General features: G+C 37.1%; 1 protein-coding gene across 6 annotated transcripts in view; it reads left to right on the top strand.

The window, feature by feature from the left end:
• Kidins220 (kinase D interacting substrate 220) overlaps positions 1 to 17244 on the top strand; it is a 102803-nt gene that overhangs the window by 40659 nt on the left and 44900 nt on the right. For all 6 annotated transcript variants that reach the window (XM_071601319.1, XM_071601320.1, XM_027937865.2 and 3 more), the window contains exons 15-22: positions 330 to 495; positions 3697 to 3848; positions 4030 to 4319; positions 6406 to 6546; positions 7581 to 7824; positions 7967 to 8055; positions 9549 to 9693; positions 16004 to 16166. In XM_071601319.1, coding sequence (XP_071457420.1) covers positions 330 to 495; positions 3697 to 3848; positions 4030 to 4319; positions 6406 to 6546; positions 7581 to 7824; positions 7967 to 8055; positions 9549 to 9693; positions 16004 to 16166 — 1390 coding nt within the window. The remainder of the gene's footprint in view (positions 1 to 329; positions 496 to 3696; positions 3849 to 4029; positions 4320 to 6405; positions 6547 to 7580; positions 7825 to 7966; positions 8056 to 9548; positions 9694 to 16003; positions 16167 to 17244) is intronic.

The following is a 17244-nucleotide window of genomic DNA, read 5'->3' as shown; positions in this document are numbered from 1 at the left end:
AGCTTCAACACTTGGAAACTATGATAAACTCAAAGTTGTTTACATTTGAATCTGAACTGTGAGCATATCTCTGTTTAAGACATTATCTTTCTGATTGTAATTCTTAGGTCATATTTCAGTCAGTTTCCTTTCGGTTTTTCACACATCTTCTGTTTGTTGGGGGGTTGGTGTTAATTGAGGAATTCTTTGAGGAGTAGTTAGGAAATACTGTCGTGCCATAAAATGTTAAGTAAGCTTAGCTGTTGTTACTTCATAATTGACTATTTGTTGAAAATAAACCATCTCACTAATGATTGTTTTCAATACTTTTTAAAAACTGTGCATTTCAGTTGTCATTTATTTTGGTGGACGAAGGGAAGGAGAGAGGTGGAATTGGGCCTGGGTCCTCAGTACCAGATTGGCAAGACACATTGGGTATTTGGAACTCCTCTTCAAACTGATGTTTGTGAACCCACCTGAACTGCCAGAGCAAACTACGAAAGCTTTACCTGTGAGGTAGGTCAGTCCCTTTGTCAGAGTAACTTTTATTAGATAAGGTGAAAAAAATTTAAAAACTTAAAAAAAATTTACATAATAAAGTTTATTTTTTTATTTTTATTTTTTTTAGAGAGAGAGAGAGAGAAAGAGAGAGAGAGAATGTTAATATTTATGTAATTTTCGGCAGACATAACATCTTTGTTTGTATGTGGTGCTGAGGATCGAACCCGGGCCAAATGCATGCCAGGCGAGCGCGCTACCGCTTGAGCCACATCCCCAGCCCTTAATAAAGTTTATAATGCTCAGTACTTTGAACCTTTTATATGAACAAAGTGAAAGCATAAACATTTCCTGGTCAAATGCATTTAGGAAATTTACTTTACAGTCTCTCTCTCTCTCTTTCTCTCTGTATATGTGTGTGTGTGTATATATATATATATATTTGTTGTTGTTGTAAATGGAAACAGTATCTTTATTTTCTTTATTTGGTGCTGAGAATCAAACCCAGTGCCTCACACGTGCTAGGCAGGTGCTCTACCACTGAGCTACAACCCCATATTAAATCATTTTTCCATAAAGAAGCCTGTTTAACTTTGGCCACATATTATTTGTGCATAAACCTTTTCCTCCCTTGTCACCTGTTATCATCCTTTGGTGCACTCTGAAGAGAGCATTAGATTGAGGATGGAGTCCTGGCATCAAGAGCTCCAGTCTGGAGACCCAATACCTCCTTCAGTGAATGTGTAACCTCAGGAAACCCAGCTTGCTTCTCTGAGAGGCTCTTTCCTCATCTGTCTAAAATTATTATATCAAATAGGAAATTTATGAGAAAATTGAAAAACATTTAAGCCAAGGAATTAGGGGAAAGATATAGGGCTCCTGATGAAAATAAAATGACAAAGAAGGGAGAAAAAAGGTTATAAAATTAAAAGAAATTCAATAAGAATTAGGGAAAGAAAGGAAGGGGAGGAGGTATGGGCATAGGAAGGATAGTAGAATGAATGGGACATTATTACCCTATTTGCGTATATGATTACGTGACTGTTCTAATTCTACACCATGTACAACAGAATAAGTTATACTCCATTTATGCATGATGTGTCAAAATGCATTCTCTTGTCATGTATAACTAATTAAACAAATTTTAAAAATTAAGGAAAGAATTAAAAGTGTATTTAAGGATTAAGAATTTTTTTATTTTGGGGGGTGTACCAGGGATTGAGCTCAGGAGCGCTCAACCACTGAGCCACATCCTCAGCCCTATTTTGTATTTTATTTAAAGACAGGGACTCACAGAGTTGTCTAGCACCTTGCTTTTGCTGAGGTTGGCTTTGAACTCACTATTCTCCTGTCTCAGCCTCCTGAGTTTCTGGGATTACAGGTGTGCACCACCAAGCCCAGCTAGGGATTAAGGATTTTTAAAGATAAAATATGTGTAATTTGAAGATGAAAATAAAAAGACCAAATCAAATGAAATATCCATACTGTGAATATGAGGGCGAAAAATAAAAGTAAAAGCTTACAAGAGCAATGAGATCTCTGTGTCCTTGGGTAAATTCAATCAACCATGGTTGAAAAATACACCTATACTGAAAATGTACAGACTTTTTTCTTGTCATTATTCCCTAAACGGTATAATAATCATTTGCATTATATTGAGTATTTCACATAATTTAGAGATGATTTAAAGTATGTGGAAGGGGGGCCGGGGATGTGGCTCAAGCAGTAGCACGCTCGCCTGGCGTGCATGTGGCCCGGGTTCGATCCTCAGCACCACATACAAACAAAGATGTAATGTCCGCCGATAACTAAAAAATAAATATTAAAACTCTCTCTCTCTCTCTCTCTCTCTCTCTTTCTCTCTCTGTCTCTGTCTCTCTCTTTAAAAAAAAAATAAAGTATGTGGAAGGATGTGTATAGGTTTTATGAAAATAGTGCTATGCCATTTTATATAAGGGATCTGAGCTAGTTCTGGAACAGTCCCCACAAGTACTGAAGGACTACTGTAGCTAGCAGGTTGGATCAAGTATTAAGAAAAAAGTTTAGAAATGAGAAGTTTAAGGGGCTGGTGATGTGGCTCAATCTGTAGCGTGCTCGCCTGGCATGCGTGCTGCCCGGGTTCAATCCTCAGCACCACATACAAAAACAAAGATGTTATGTCCGCCGAAAACTAAAAAAATAAAATAAAATAAAATTCTCTCTCTCTCTTTCTCTCTTAAAAAAAAAAAAATAGAAATGAGAAGTTTAAAAAGAAAAAAGATCAAAGGAAGACCCAACAATAGAATAAAATACATGGGTAATTATTTTTATAGAAAACAAGAAAAACACTTTAATGAGAATATTTTTTTAAACTTTGAACAATTAAAATAGTATCAGTCAAGACCATACAGTATAGTATAATGTGATCCTAAATTATATTTTGAAAGCAATGCTTATTTACTGGATTGAGATGAGAGTTTAATTTAGAGATGGAAGGAGAGCAAGGAACTAATATAGAAATAATTATTCAGAAACTCAAGATGCAAATAATTCAGTTATTTTGAAGAGCAATTATGAAAACAATGTTTTATAACTATTTCTAAATCCTTGTTAGATGTCAAAGCTATAAATAAAATGAGATGCTTGAAAACCTTGAGTTTTCAAATGGGTTCAAAATACTTAATGACTCTAAGGAATATTTTTTTTTGTTCCAATCTCTTCAGTTGGTATTAGAAAGCTTGCTTTGTGCAGCTCTTTTGGCTGTATTCTCACATGGAGAACAGTGAGCTCTACTCAGGTGTCTGATATTCTTTGTCCAAGCTCCGTCATTGCTGTTTCCCCTCTGCCCTTGAGTTACTTTATGTAACTCTCCTACATTTAGCATTTATTCCGCCCCTCCATAGAGAAGTATGTAAAATGTTGAAAGCAGAAGATACCTACTTACAGGTTATTCCCTCTTCAGAATTTTAAAAGCAATATTTTGAAAGGAACATTGAAAAAAAAAAAGTAAAGGATGTAGAGCTTGACGTGTGTTAAAGTTCATTGTTGGGGGCTGGGATTGTGGCTCAGCGGTAGAGCGCTCGCCTAGCGCGGGCGGGTCTCAGGCTTGATCTTCTTCACCACATAAAAATAAAGGCATTGTGTTGTGTCCATCTACACCTAAAAAAATAAATATATTTTTTAAAAAGTTCATTGTTGCTTTAGACAGCTGAGTCATGTTTTGTTTGATCTTTTCCCCAGGTTTTTATTTACAGATTACAATAGGCTATCCAGTGTAGGTGGAGAAACTTCTTTGGCTGAGATGATTGCAACCCTCTCAGATGCTTGTGAAAGAGAGTTTGGCTTTTTGGCAACCAGGCTTTTTCGAGTATTCAAGACTGAAGATGCTCAGGGTAGGATTCCATTCCTTATTCTGTGTTCATGTCTAGAGCATTAAGATGGATGAATGTTCAGTTTATTTTCATGAAAACATGAATTGAACATCAGAATCATCCGTGCTGTGACTGTAATGATTAGGGTTTTTCTAGATACTTGATATGTTAATAATTGTTAAAATCATTTGTTGTATTACAGGTAAAAAGAAATGGAAAAAAACATGTTGTCTCCCATCTTTTGTCATCTTCCTTTTTATCTTTGGCTGCATTATTGCTGGGATCACTCTGCTGGCCATATTCAGAGTTGACCCAAAACACATGACAGTGAATGCTGTCCTCATATCAATTGCATCTATAGTGGGGCTGGCTTTTGTGCTTAACTGCCGTACATGGTGGCAAGTATTGGACTCTCTGCTGAATTCTCAAAGAAAACGCCTTCATAATGCTGCCTCCAAAATGCACAAATTGAAAAGTGAAGGATTCATGAAAGTAAGCACTCATTTAATATTAGAAAAAATTGTAACATGAATATGCTACTCCTACCATGATCATTTGGGCTTTAGGGAGTATGATCTTCAAATGTTAAGGTGTTGCATTTAGTGTGTGTATTTATTCAAAACTATTTTCTTAAAACAGTTTTAAGGTTTACAGGTAAATGAAGAAGAAAATACAGATACTCCATTTGCCCCTCACCCCCTGCATATGCACCATCTCTTCTATCACTGTCATCCCCATCCGGTGATACATTTGTTAAAACTGATGAATCTACATAGACCCATCATAATCACCCTGTTTGTAGTTTACATTAGGGTTTGCTCTTGGTGTTGTACATTCTATGGATTTGGACAAATATACAATGATGTATAGTATCATACAGAGTATTTCCACTGTCAATAAAAGCCTTTGCAATCCACCTGTATCTCTCTGTCCACCTAACACTGGCAACCACTGATCTTTATACTGTCTCTTGGTTGTGCCTTTTCCAGAATGTCATATCAATGGTATCATACAGTGCAGAGCCTCTTCAGATTGGCTTTTGTCACTTAGTAATATGTATTTATGTGCCCTCCATATCTTTTTGTGGCTTGGAAGCACGTCGTCTTTTAGCACTGAATTATATTCCATTGCCCAGATGTACCACAGTTGATTTATTCATTCACCTATTGAAAGACATCTTTTTTGCTTCAGATTTTAGCAGTTAAGAGTAAAGCTGCTATAAATATCTGTGTGCACATTTTTGGGTAGAAATGTCTCAGCTTCTTTGGGTAAATACCAAGGAACATGATCACTGGATGGCAAGAGTGCGTTTAATTTTGTTAAAAACCACCAAATTGTCTTCCAAAGTGGTTATGCCATTTTGCATTCCCATTAGCAATGAATGAACTTCCCATTGTTCCACATCCTTGTCATCATCTGGTGTAACCAGTCTTGTGGATTTTGACCCTCTGGTAGGTGTGTAGTGGCATATCATTATTTGAATTTGCATTTCCCTGATGACATATGTTGTGTAGCTTCTTTTCATGTGCTTATTTTGCCATCTGTAAATATTTAATAAAGTGTCTGTTGTGGTCTTCAGGATAAGACATAACCAAAACCTACCCAAAACATTCCTTGCTTTGAAGTCTTTGAAGTCCCTTCCATCTTCTGTATCATTGCTGTCTTTCACATGCATACACATAACTACACATGCGTACATAGAAATATGTGCACAACTATACACGCATACAATATCCAGCTACACACATATGCACAACTACACACACACACACACACACTAGGAGTAATGACTTCCAAAGTGCTTTTATGCTGAACCATAAACCAGACATTACTACATTTGTAGTTTTATTATATTTTCCTGTGGAAATATATATTTAGAGCGAAAAAGATTATCACAATGGCATGTTTTTATAAAGTAGACTTTTATAGGCTATTCAAAGGAGTTAGTAGATTATTCCATAGGTGTAGTTACTACTAGAGCCTAGTAATCAGATTTGTTTTAAAAAATAGCAAATTGAACCACGGAAACATAAAATAGGACCATACTTTTCCTGCTGAAAGGGACTTTCTAGAATTCTACAGCTACTTCCTTTGGCCAGAGTCAACCATGTCATTCAGATGCCAATGATAGTGTGGAAATTGGTAATCAATCAGTAGATATTTGGATTTGCATTCAAATCCAAGTCTTTGGCATCAGAGCTGTGGCTTTGGCAAGCCAGTTGCTCACCTAGGGGGTCCTTTTCCATTTGTTCACTAGCTTGTTTCTGTGGTACTGGAGACGGAGACAGTGCTCTGCAATACTACTGGGCCACAGCCACAGCTCCCCACGGTTGTCCTTTTTAAGTGGCTACAGCAGCATCAACATCCTAGGGTCATTTTGAAGGTGAAGTGCTCTAAGTTATGTGTATTCGCTGGGTGCACTGTGAAGTATTGGGTACAGTTTCTATTGGGACTACAGGTGGCAGCAAGGACTGTGCCTCTCTTTCCTCCTACTGGATGACATTCTGTCATGCTTTTCAAGGAATGTACTTTACCTTCTCATATCTTCAGTGCTTTCTGTCAATTTTGCTTTGTGCAGGTTCTGAAGTGTGAAGTGGAATTGATGGCCAAGATGGCTAAGACCATCGACAGCTTCACCCAGAATCAGACAAGGCTGGTGGTTATCATTGATGGACTCGATGCCTGTGAGCAGGACAAAGTGCTTCAGATGCTGGACACAGTATGTTTCAAGTGCCTTGAAGCTTGTCATTGTCGTCTATAGCCTGGCAGTGGGGGGATAACATGACTTCATGAAAATGTGCTTGTTATGGGAGTAGAACCGTTTTTCTTTCCTGATTTTTCCTCTGAAAACAACCATTCCTTTTTTAAAAAATATTTTTTTAGTTGTAGTTGGACACAATACCTTTATTTTTATTTGTTTGTATTTTTATGTGGTGCTGAGGATTGAACCCAGGGCCTTGCACATGCTAGGTGAACGCTCTTCCGCTGAGCCACAGCCTCAGCCCCTGGAAACAACCATTCTTTATGCAGAGACATAGCAAGAGTAAATGTTTCATTGTGAAGTCATTTACATAATTTTTACATAAAGGCAGTTTGAGGAAAACCACAAATGTATCTCTTAAGTCTAGAGTGTGAACCAACCTTTGCTTTGCAAATAGTTATGAATAGATTCTGATATAATGTAAGGAATCTACAGAATGTGCAGGGTTTTTTTTGTTGTTGTTGTTAAAGAGAGGCACTTTGCTGACTTTCTGTAAGGTATCTTTTTAAAATATTTTTATTTCTTAGGTATAGGTGGATACAGTATCTTTATTTATTTATTTTTTAAATTTTTATGTGGTGCTGAGGATTGAACCCAGTGCCTCACGCATGCTAGGCGAATGCTCTGCCACTGAGCCCCAGCCCCAGCCCTGGAAGGTGTCTTATAAAGAGCAGCAGTGTATGAGCAAGGGCTGGTGTGCCTGCACCTCACATGTTGACGGTTATTTCTCACCTGTGTTGATCTTACCTCCTGTGTAGACTGCAGTGCTTCAATGGAGAACTGTGTTGCTTTCTTTTCAGGTTTTGTTGCTGTTAGATGTGACAAACCCAGATCAAGCCATCAGTAAAATTTGTTTTCATGTTGAATACATTGTGACAAAAAAATGAATTCTGTTTTATAGTTATCAGAGGAAAGCACTGATATCGAGAAGCTATTTTATTACTTGGGGTAACTTAAACTCTCTGACACATTGTACGTTTCTTTTGCTTCAGGTCCGAGTTCTGTTTTCAAAAGGCCCTTTTATTGCCATTTTTGCAAGTGACCCACATATTATCATAAAGGCTATCAACCAGAACCTCAGTAGTGTGCTTCGCGACTCAAATATAAACGGGCACGACTATATGCGCAACATAGTTCACTTACCTGTTTTCCTTAATAGTCGTGGACTCAGCAATGCAAGGAAATTTCTTGTAACTTCAACAGCAAATGGTGACATTTCATGCTCAGATACTACAGGTAAAGATCAAGCTCCTAAAGTGTTTAAAAGAGTTTTGTAGTTCGTTTTTTTTTTTTTTTTTACCTTGAAAAATATTATTAGTATTTTATACCTTTGTAATACATAGAGAGCAAATGGTACTCTCTTGGTACATTCTTTCAGGGATTCAGGAAGATGCTGACAGGAGAGTTTCACAAAACAGCCTTGGGGAGATGACAAAACTTGGTAGCAGGACAGCTCTCAATAGACGGGTAAGATGCCATTTGCTTTACTAGATTTACTTAATTAATTAAATAGTCTCACAGCACTCAGGATGGAAGCAGGTCTTTGCACATGCCAGGCAAGCACTTCAACACTGAGTGCACCCCCAGTCCAGTTTGTTATCAGCGCTGTGTGTATTGCTGTTGTTCAGATGAGATTAAAGATGCCACCTCAACCGTCTGTGGTATTACCTAAAACTCTTCAGCCAAACACTAGATGTGATTGCTGGTTTTCTTTCCCTTGCAGTGTCTTGGGGAGTGTCTGCATCTGCATCCCTGGCAGCCCTAAATGGGAGGAGCCCTTCTTCTCTCCCAGCACAGTCTCAGCCCAAGTGCTGACCCAGATCCTAAGCCAGTTGAATAGAAAGCTCAGAGTGAGATTTTAAAGTACACCTAATGACTTCCCCTGGTTGAGATGTTCCTATTGCCACTGTAACTGTAGGGGAGAAAGGTTTGTAGTGAGACAAAGCTCCTGGCTTTGTCTTCTAACCTTCCTTCCTCTTTCCTGAGATTTGCAGGAAGTACTTGCTCCTTTGTGGTACCCATAGTGATTCTGTGCCCTTTCCTTCTACCTTGTGTTTCTCTTCTGACACTTTGGTTGTCCCTGTCTGCCTCCATCTTGTTTATGTGGAACAGGAGTGTGTTCCATGTCTGTCTACATATGATAAGGCAGGAAGATGTCTACCTGCAGGAATTGTGCCACTTAGGGCCAGCTAACTTGATCTAGCACCTTGTCTTTTTTCTGGTTTGCTACTATTAAATTTAGATAATTGAATTTTTTTTTTTTAATGTGTCCGGTAATATTTTGACCATTTGATTTTATGTCTCTACCCTTCCTGGTTGTGGATGGGAGTTAATATGACAAATGACATTTGATAGCACTAAATTCAGAGGGGTCTGCGATAATCTTTTGAATGTCTCCCCTGGGAGTTGGAATCTTGGTCACCTTGTGGTTGCATCCACTGTTCTCTTACACCAGGACTTAGGTGAGGGACCATGCTGTGTGAGATGGAATTTCTTAGTGCCCCCCCCCCCCCCAGAGTGCCTTTCATTCTTATGGAGCTCTGTGAGGAGAGTTAAAGTGCCAGTGTCTGGGAGTCCTTGGAAACGGGCATAATTCCTTTATTTTTCTAGGCTTCCTGTAATACTGAGCCTCCACAGAGTTTGAATATAATTCTCTTTACTGGATTCTGTTTGCTAATTATCTTAAAGGCATTGAGCTTTCTCTGACTGTACAACTGTAAACCACAGTACATGTGAAGCTAAACCGTAGCATAGGATGCAGTTGTCAGTAATGCGACTCCTATCCGTGCCGTTTCTCCTCAGGGGGTGGTAATAATAATGCTTAATTAGCATATCATCCTCCTCTTTGACTAAAGTAGTGCATTTTGCTGTTGCTGTAAACATATATTAACTTCTTAAAAAGCCCTGTATTCTCAGACTGGAAGTGTGGGCACAGTCTCACTGATGATATTCTGTTTCAGGACACTTACCGAAGACGGCAGATGCAGAGGACCATCACTCGGCAGATGTCCTTTGATCTCACAAAATTGCTGGTTACTGAAGACTGGTTCAGTGATATCAGTCCCCAGACCATGAGAAGATTACTTAATATCGTATCTGTGACAGGTGAATTTTGTTTCTTACTGTCTCTGACAGATAGTAAGCTTTAAAATAAACAAAGTGGTTTAATTTGAGAAGCAAAGGCATGTGTTAGATTTATATTTTTACATTGCTGAATAACAGCTTTGTATCAAATGGATCTGATAAGTCAGTGTTAGTTGAGATGAAAATCGGCCATTAGGTTTACACTGTTATTATTTTTCTTTTGTAAAAAAATTTGTTCTAATTTTAGTTATACATGACAGTAGAATGCACTTTGATACATCATATGTAGATGGAGTATAACTTCTCATTCTTCTGTTTGTACATGATGTGGAATCCCACCGGTCTTATATGTGTACATAGGGTAATAATGACTGATCATTCTACTATTCTTCCTACCCCCATATCTCCTCTCCTACCTTCACTCCCCTGTACCTAAAGTAATTCTGTTCTGCCCCCCACCCTACTCATTGTGAATTAGCATCCACCTATCTGAGAAAACACTGGCCTTTGGTTTTTTGAGATTGGCTTATTTTGCTTAGCATGATATTCTCTAGCTCCATCCATTTACAGGCAAATGACAAGATTCATTCTTTTTTAAGGCTGATTAATATTCCATCACATATATACACCACATTTTCATTATCCATTCATTTGTTGAAGGGCATTTAGGTTGGTTCCATAGTTTAGCCATTGTGAGTTGAGCTGCTATAAACATTGATGTGGCTACATCACTGAAGTATGCTGATTTTAAGTCCTTTGGGTAGAAATGAAGCATAGGATAGCTGGGTCAAATGGTGGTTCATTCCAAGCTTTCTGAGGAATCTCCATACTGCTTTCCATAATGATTGCATCAATTTGCATTCACACCAGCAATGTATGAATATACCTTTTCCCCCACATGTTCACCAACATTTATTGTTGTTTGTATTCTTGATAATTGCCATTCTGACTGGGGTGAGATGAAATCTTAGATGGTTTTAAAAATTGTTTATTTTGTCTCTGGTTTAATTTTTCCCTGTGTATAAAGATAATTTTATGCTGATTTATGTAATTGATTATACTTATAATTTAAAATGTTGAAATTTAGATTTTATATACTGTTATGCTATTTTCATTTTCATATAATATTTGAATAAAAGGTATTGACAACAAAATTGAGGATTATTGCCCTATGACTAAATTCTTTGCATAGAATTCTGCTCTCCATTTTGTTAAGACTTAATTACTAATCAGTATTTGGTCAGTCATATAAATATTTGTAATTCAGTTTGTAAAGTGTATCTCTTACTTTGCATGGTATTAACTGGTAGTATTGACTCTGATAGTTAAACTGCATTATATTTTATACTAAGGTTGAGGTTCATAATGTGAACTGTGTTACAAGTGAAGCTTTGAGGGTTGGAAGTGTAGCTAAGCAGTAGAGCACTTGCTAGCATACCCACAGCCCTGCGTTCAATCCCCAGCACAGCAGAAATAAAAAGACAAGTGAGGTTGTATCTGATATATTATAATATTTTTGATCATTAAATCTTTTTAAATGAGGTCTCAACCTCACTAGGCCATGTTTAACAATGGGACTGTTCATTATGTTACCAAAAGCATTTTTGTACTCATTTAACAAATATGTAGTGATCTGCCTTAGGCCAGTATTGGTCTAGATGTTGCAGGGATAATGCAGTGATCATGACAGAGTCCCTGCCCTGAGTGGAAAGACTGGAGGCTTCATGTCATGTCTCATAAGGATAGTGCCATGAACACATGGTGGTGAAATGGCGATCGCACCCCCACACACGTGGAATCCACAGATTGTTCTCCCTTTCCAAGAAGAGTTCTCCCTCCCTTCCCTTGCCTCTAGTTCTTGTCCCATTTCTCAGCAGAATTCTTTGAAAGAGTTGACTGTCCCTGGTCTCATACTATTCATCCTCTAAGCATGCTCCAATACTCTTTGCTTTTAGAACTTGAGCACAATTGCATTTTCAAGGTGGCTTCCATATGACAAGTCCAGGGGCCAGGTCTCAGTCCTCGTTATTTGCCGCCTTCTGGCTTCCAGAGAGCTGCATGTACCATATTTCCCTCTTGCACACTGTAGTTATCTCCCTCTCTCCTTACCTTTACATTGGACACCCTTGGCCTTAGTTAGCTCTCGGAGCTTTCTCTTCTGCCTAGAACAGCTCCTTTAGTGATCCTGTCTCATCTTGAATACCTTAGACTGTATGCCTTAGACTCTTAAATCTGTATCTTTCACCCTGTAGCTCTCCAGTTGCCCATTTGATGTCTGACACTTCATATGTCCAAAATTGAGCTTTTCATTCTTTGCCCCCAAATTAATCCAGTCTTTCCCATTTGTTAATCCAACTTTTTTTTTTTAATGATCCTACTATTCCTTGTTTTTCTAGTGTTTTGAACATGAAGAAGTGATGTATTTTATCAAATGCTTTTTCAGGATCTGTTTATTTATTTATTTGTATTAATCCAACTTTTTCCCTACACCCTTGAGGGAAAAATAAAACCTTATTGTCTACCTCCAGTTTATTAAAAAATTTCCCCCTGGGGTACTGGGGCTTGAACCAGGGCCTAGGTAAGCACTCCCCCTCTGAGCTACGTCCCAGTCCTCTGTTGGTTAGTTTTTTACTGTTGGTCTGATTCAGAGTCTGACCGCGTTTCATTGTCGCAGTCTGCCCTTACCTGATGTACTGTTGTGTTTCACCGCTGTTGATTTAATGGTTGCACCAGTCTTCTAACTGGTCCCTGCTCTTATCTTTTTCTTTCTACTGTCTAGAGATGTGGCAGTCACAGTAATTCTTATAAATTGAAACTGTCATGTTATTTCTCTGCTTAAAACTCTGTTATGTGTCCCCATTTTCCTAAAAGTGAACTTCCGAGTCCTTACAGTTTCTTAGAAGGCCCTTTAGGATCTGTCTTTCTCTCTCCCCTCCAACCTCTTCTCCTCCTCTCCCTCCCTTTATCTCTTGCTGGCTTCCTTTGTTGTTCTGGAAAATGCCAGGAATGTTCCCACTTAAGGGCTTCCCACTTTTGTTTTGAAGAAATGGAAATTGTATTGATTATTCTTTAGATCTATGCATACTGGGTTTTCTTCCTTCTTTTAAAATTTTGGTTTAATTGTCTGCTTTTCAGTGAGCTCTTCCTGCACTGTCTTACACAGAATGACCTCCCCTCATCGACCTGCCTTGCTTTGTCCCTTTCCTGCTTGATTTCACTCTGTCTTTCAGTACATTCTATCATTTACCTTTTTTTGGCCCATCTCTCCTCAGAAGAATGTAAAACACATGGCAAGGATTTTTGCTTCTCTTGTTTATTGCTGTTTCCTTAATACCCACAATATCTGGGACACACTGTTGTGAATGAATGAAAGAGACCTGAATGAAGTGAGAACTAAGTTTTTACATATTTCTTAAGAAAAGCTTCCTAAGCAGAAGGAGGAACAAGTATAAAGGCCCTGAGGTAGGGCTCCAGGAATAGCTGGAGGTCACAGTGGTTGGAGTTTGGAGAGTAAAAGAGGAAAGGGGTAGAAGTGGTGTGAGAGAGACAACCAGTGGCCTAAAATCTGTAGGAAGAACTTCGGATTATGTTTATATGTTAGACATTTGGGGACACTCTAAAGAGGCTGAAATTATCAATATCATTTAACAATTAATTGATACAGAGATTTGCATTTTAAAAATACTGATGTTTATATATTTCAGAGTAGAAACAAAACCACATCTTAAATCTAAGAACTTCTCTAATATTAGTCTTTTTTAAAAAATATTTTTTAGTTGTGGCTGACACAATACCTTTATTTACTTATTTATTTTTTATGTGGTGCTGAGGATCGAACCCAGGGCCTCGCACGTGCTAGGCGAGCACTCCACCGCTGAGCCACAACCCCAGCCCCATCTAATATTAGTCTTTAATGGGAAACTTTTTATACTATCACACCAGAAATATTTTTATTCTATGTTTCATCAGCTCTAACCCTGCCTGAAAATTAAAGATTTCTTGGTAAAATTTCCATTTCATAAAAGCATTGAATGCCATTTGTTTAATTGCTTAAAATTAAAATTATTATAGTAACTCTTGAACTTACAGACTGAAATCTTTGTATTTTAATGGAATTTTTTATTGTTTCCATGATGAATTTTACATGTAATTGGGGAAAATTAATTGGAAGTGTATAAGGAAATATATTTTATTGGGAAGGGCAGGACAAGGTACAGGTCTTGGGTTTGAGCCTGGGATTTGTTCCTTAGCCTCTTGAAGATGCCATTCCCATTTATGTAAAAACACATGCTGTCTGTCAGCACTGTGCAAATGGTTGTCACTCTTAGAAAAGACCTGTGACAGACAGGCTCATATCAGAAAAGAATTTGGGGTTTCAGTAGATAAGTTTTGGTAAGTATTTACTTGAGTGTTTTCCTGTTTAAAAAGCATGTTTTATTTTGTGCAACGTGCTTTATTTTATGGATAAAGTTGGAGAATTAAATTAAAAATAATCTTAAAAACCTTCACTGAACAGAATTTTCTCTTGCTGTAATCTTATTTCTTAACTAATTCAGGGTAGGCATATTCTTAAGGAAGAAGGCTTGTTTTTTCCACTTACACTTTTCCAGTTGTGTGTGTGATCAGTTAGTTCCTTCACAGCTCAGCCCAGGCGGGTCCCTGGGCTTCTCCTCCACCCTTCCTCAGTGGGCTCACTGCTCCTCTCTCAGAGCTTCCTTTGGGAGGTTCCCCTGGGGCGGCCTTCCCCCAGCTGCTGCTTCTGGATTGTGCTGATTGGGTCTTCCAGTGTGTGTGCGTCCCATGGTTTTATAACTGATTTTCTCTCCTTCTCTTACTCAATCTAGTCTTGAGTTCTTTTAGAATGTAGACGTAATGATGTCTCTGTCATCAGTCACTAACATGCTCAATGAGTGAATTTTAAAACTCAAATGAAGCAACTGGTTATTTTGAGGATCAAATCCAGCCATTAGGGGATGAAGTTTCATCCTACATTTCTGTAACTTACCAGTGCAATTAACTTCTAATGTTTTTCAAAGATTTTTCAGTTCAGAAGTTTTAGTCTAAGTATGTTAACAGTGTTGCAGGTATATTTTAACTTTCTGCTTTTCATTGCCTGTTTTTTTTTTGTAAACATTTAGTTCTATGAGTACTTTTCTATTGAGAGTAGATCTCCACATCTTTTGTTATGATTTTTGATTAATTCATTTCATACTTTTTTTTTTTGTTTGATTTATTGTCTGTTCCACTGAGAATAGGCTTCATGTAGTTTGGGAGCAAATCTATTTTGTTAAGCATTTTATCCCCAGCATTAGTTTATCACCGATTATGAAATTCTTAAGTTTTCATAGCTCTCAAATGCTTATGACCATAGCTCATAAGCTATAGAACGTAATGACCCTGTTGCTGTTCTGGCAGACCAAACCTCACCTTCCAGGGAAAAAGAGTTCAGGAATGAAAATGTAGTTTGCATGTAGAAGCAAATTTGCTGAAGGAATGAGGGACTGGAGATATGGGAAGAATTGGGTTGGGGTTTATATATCTATATCTATTAGCAGCAAGAAGAGGGATGCTTCATATTTGAACTGAAGCAAATAGCTATCTTAGTCCAGACAAACTAAATTGATGATAATGAAAATAAAACTAACAGTATCTTAAAAGAAAAAAGCAAAAATACCAGCTATTCAGGATCCTTACCAAATGACAGTGAAGCTCACAGTGCAATGAGATGAAGCACTGGTGTGAAAGTCTAAGGATCGCAGCCACCCGTGGTGGAACAAGAGTCCTCGGAAAACTCCAGCAGCAGGCAGGCTTGTTCTATTAGATACGTAGACAGCAAATCTTGGACACATAGCTCAGTTGTTAGGTCATTTACATAGGCTGCCCTTAGTACATAAAAATGAAAGTGTACGGGGTTGCACATTCAGCCATGGTAAAACAGTGGGCTAGCGTTTTTGGATCCGTAGGATCTTAGCTGATGGTACTTTAAAGGATGGGATTGCTGTGGGTGAATTGATGCTCCACTGTATGTTTGTAGGAAGCATTGAGATTATGTGATACACAGCTTGAAAGATTTTTGCCAGCATGTATGTGGTCAAAGAAGTGTATTTCACTAATATCAAACTAAACAAAAAATAATTTTGAATTAAATAAAATAATGCTTAAGTCTTTATCTTTAAAATCTGAATTTTAGTGTATAAATACTAGTTATGAATTTGTAATATAACCATATGGCAAATTTTAAAACTTTAAGTTATTTGTGAATAACTAAGTGTTTTATTTGACATAATATTACACATATATTAATATTTAAATGTTTCTGTGTTCTTCAAAGGGCGATTACTGAGAGCCAATCAGATTAGTTTCAATTGGGACAGGCTTGCTAGCTGGATCAACCTTACTGAGCAGTGGCCATATCGGACTTCATGGCTAATATTGTATTTGGAAGAGACCGAGGGTGTTCCAGATCAAATGACATTAAAAACCATCTATGAAAGGTAATTTGTTTGACTTCTTTGTATTTAAGTTCATCTAAGGTTGAAATTTTAGAATAAAATTAACCATACATAAAGCAAACAGAATACAAAATCATGTATAAAATGAATACTTCTGAATTCAACTACTTATTAATTCCATTATAATTTTGGAGTGGTATTAGCACAGGTATATTTTCTTTCATGTAAAATTTACATCTTTATTTGGACTTATTTTTCCTTTTCCGGGTATGTAAAGTTTTTAGAGTTACTGGTTTCTTATCAAATTAAAAAATAAAGTCAGTGCTTTTTATTACAAAAGCACTTCAATACCTTTAAAAACTTTAATTCCTATTCCTATTCTATAAAAACTCTCTCTTTAGAAAAAAAAGATATTACAAAGGAACTATACAGTTTGATATAATTAGGTTAATCACAACTGTTTTGAAAATGTAAATGAAATATTAAATCTAACAAAATATTTAGCATATAGCTCATATATTAAAACTTTTAAGATTTCAAGTAATTTTTATTCCCTTAAAGTATTGTCAGCAAATGGTTTTCCTAATTTTCCAATCCCTATTGTTATGCACATCTTATTAAATGTTTTCTAGGTAAATAACTGGTTTTAGAATTTTAGAAGTTTGTTATTATATTTATCTAAAGATTTTGAGCTGTTCTAAGTTTTGCTATATAATTTATGTAGTTTGATCAGTAGATTAAACCCAGAGTACCAGATTTAGCAGGTGTTCCAGTAGCAGCAGGTAGAGTGGTACACGATTCCCTTAGGCTTGTGAAGGTGGCACCAAATTGTTTCTGGTCTTTGATCTTTTGGAAATCATAGTATTATGAGACACATGAGTCTGTTTTTCCTTTGGTTTTGCGGTAATTACTAACTTTATTTCTTGAAAAAATTGGTCTATCAGAACACAGAAGCTGTGAAATTATGAATGCTTGTTAGATAAGCACAGTTATTAAATAGTTAAAAATTTTTAAAAAGTATTACTGCTTAATAATAATTAATACCAATATCATGGGATTTATTTTTCTCATGATCTCATAAAGCCCTATTTAACATGAACAACAGTCCTTTGAGAACTTT

Source organism: Marmota flaviventris, chromosome 14 (assembly GCF_047511675.1).
Source record: "Marmota flaviventris isolate mMarFla1 chromosome 14, mMarFla1.hap1, whole genome shotgun sequence".
NCBI lineage: Eukaryota > Metazoa > Chordata > Mammalia > Rodentia > Sciuridae > Marmota > Marmota flaviventris.
Note: the sequence above shows the minus strand (reverse complement) of the source record. Positions and strands in the feature narration are given on the sequence as shown.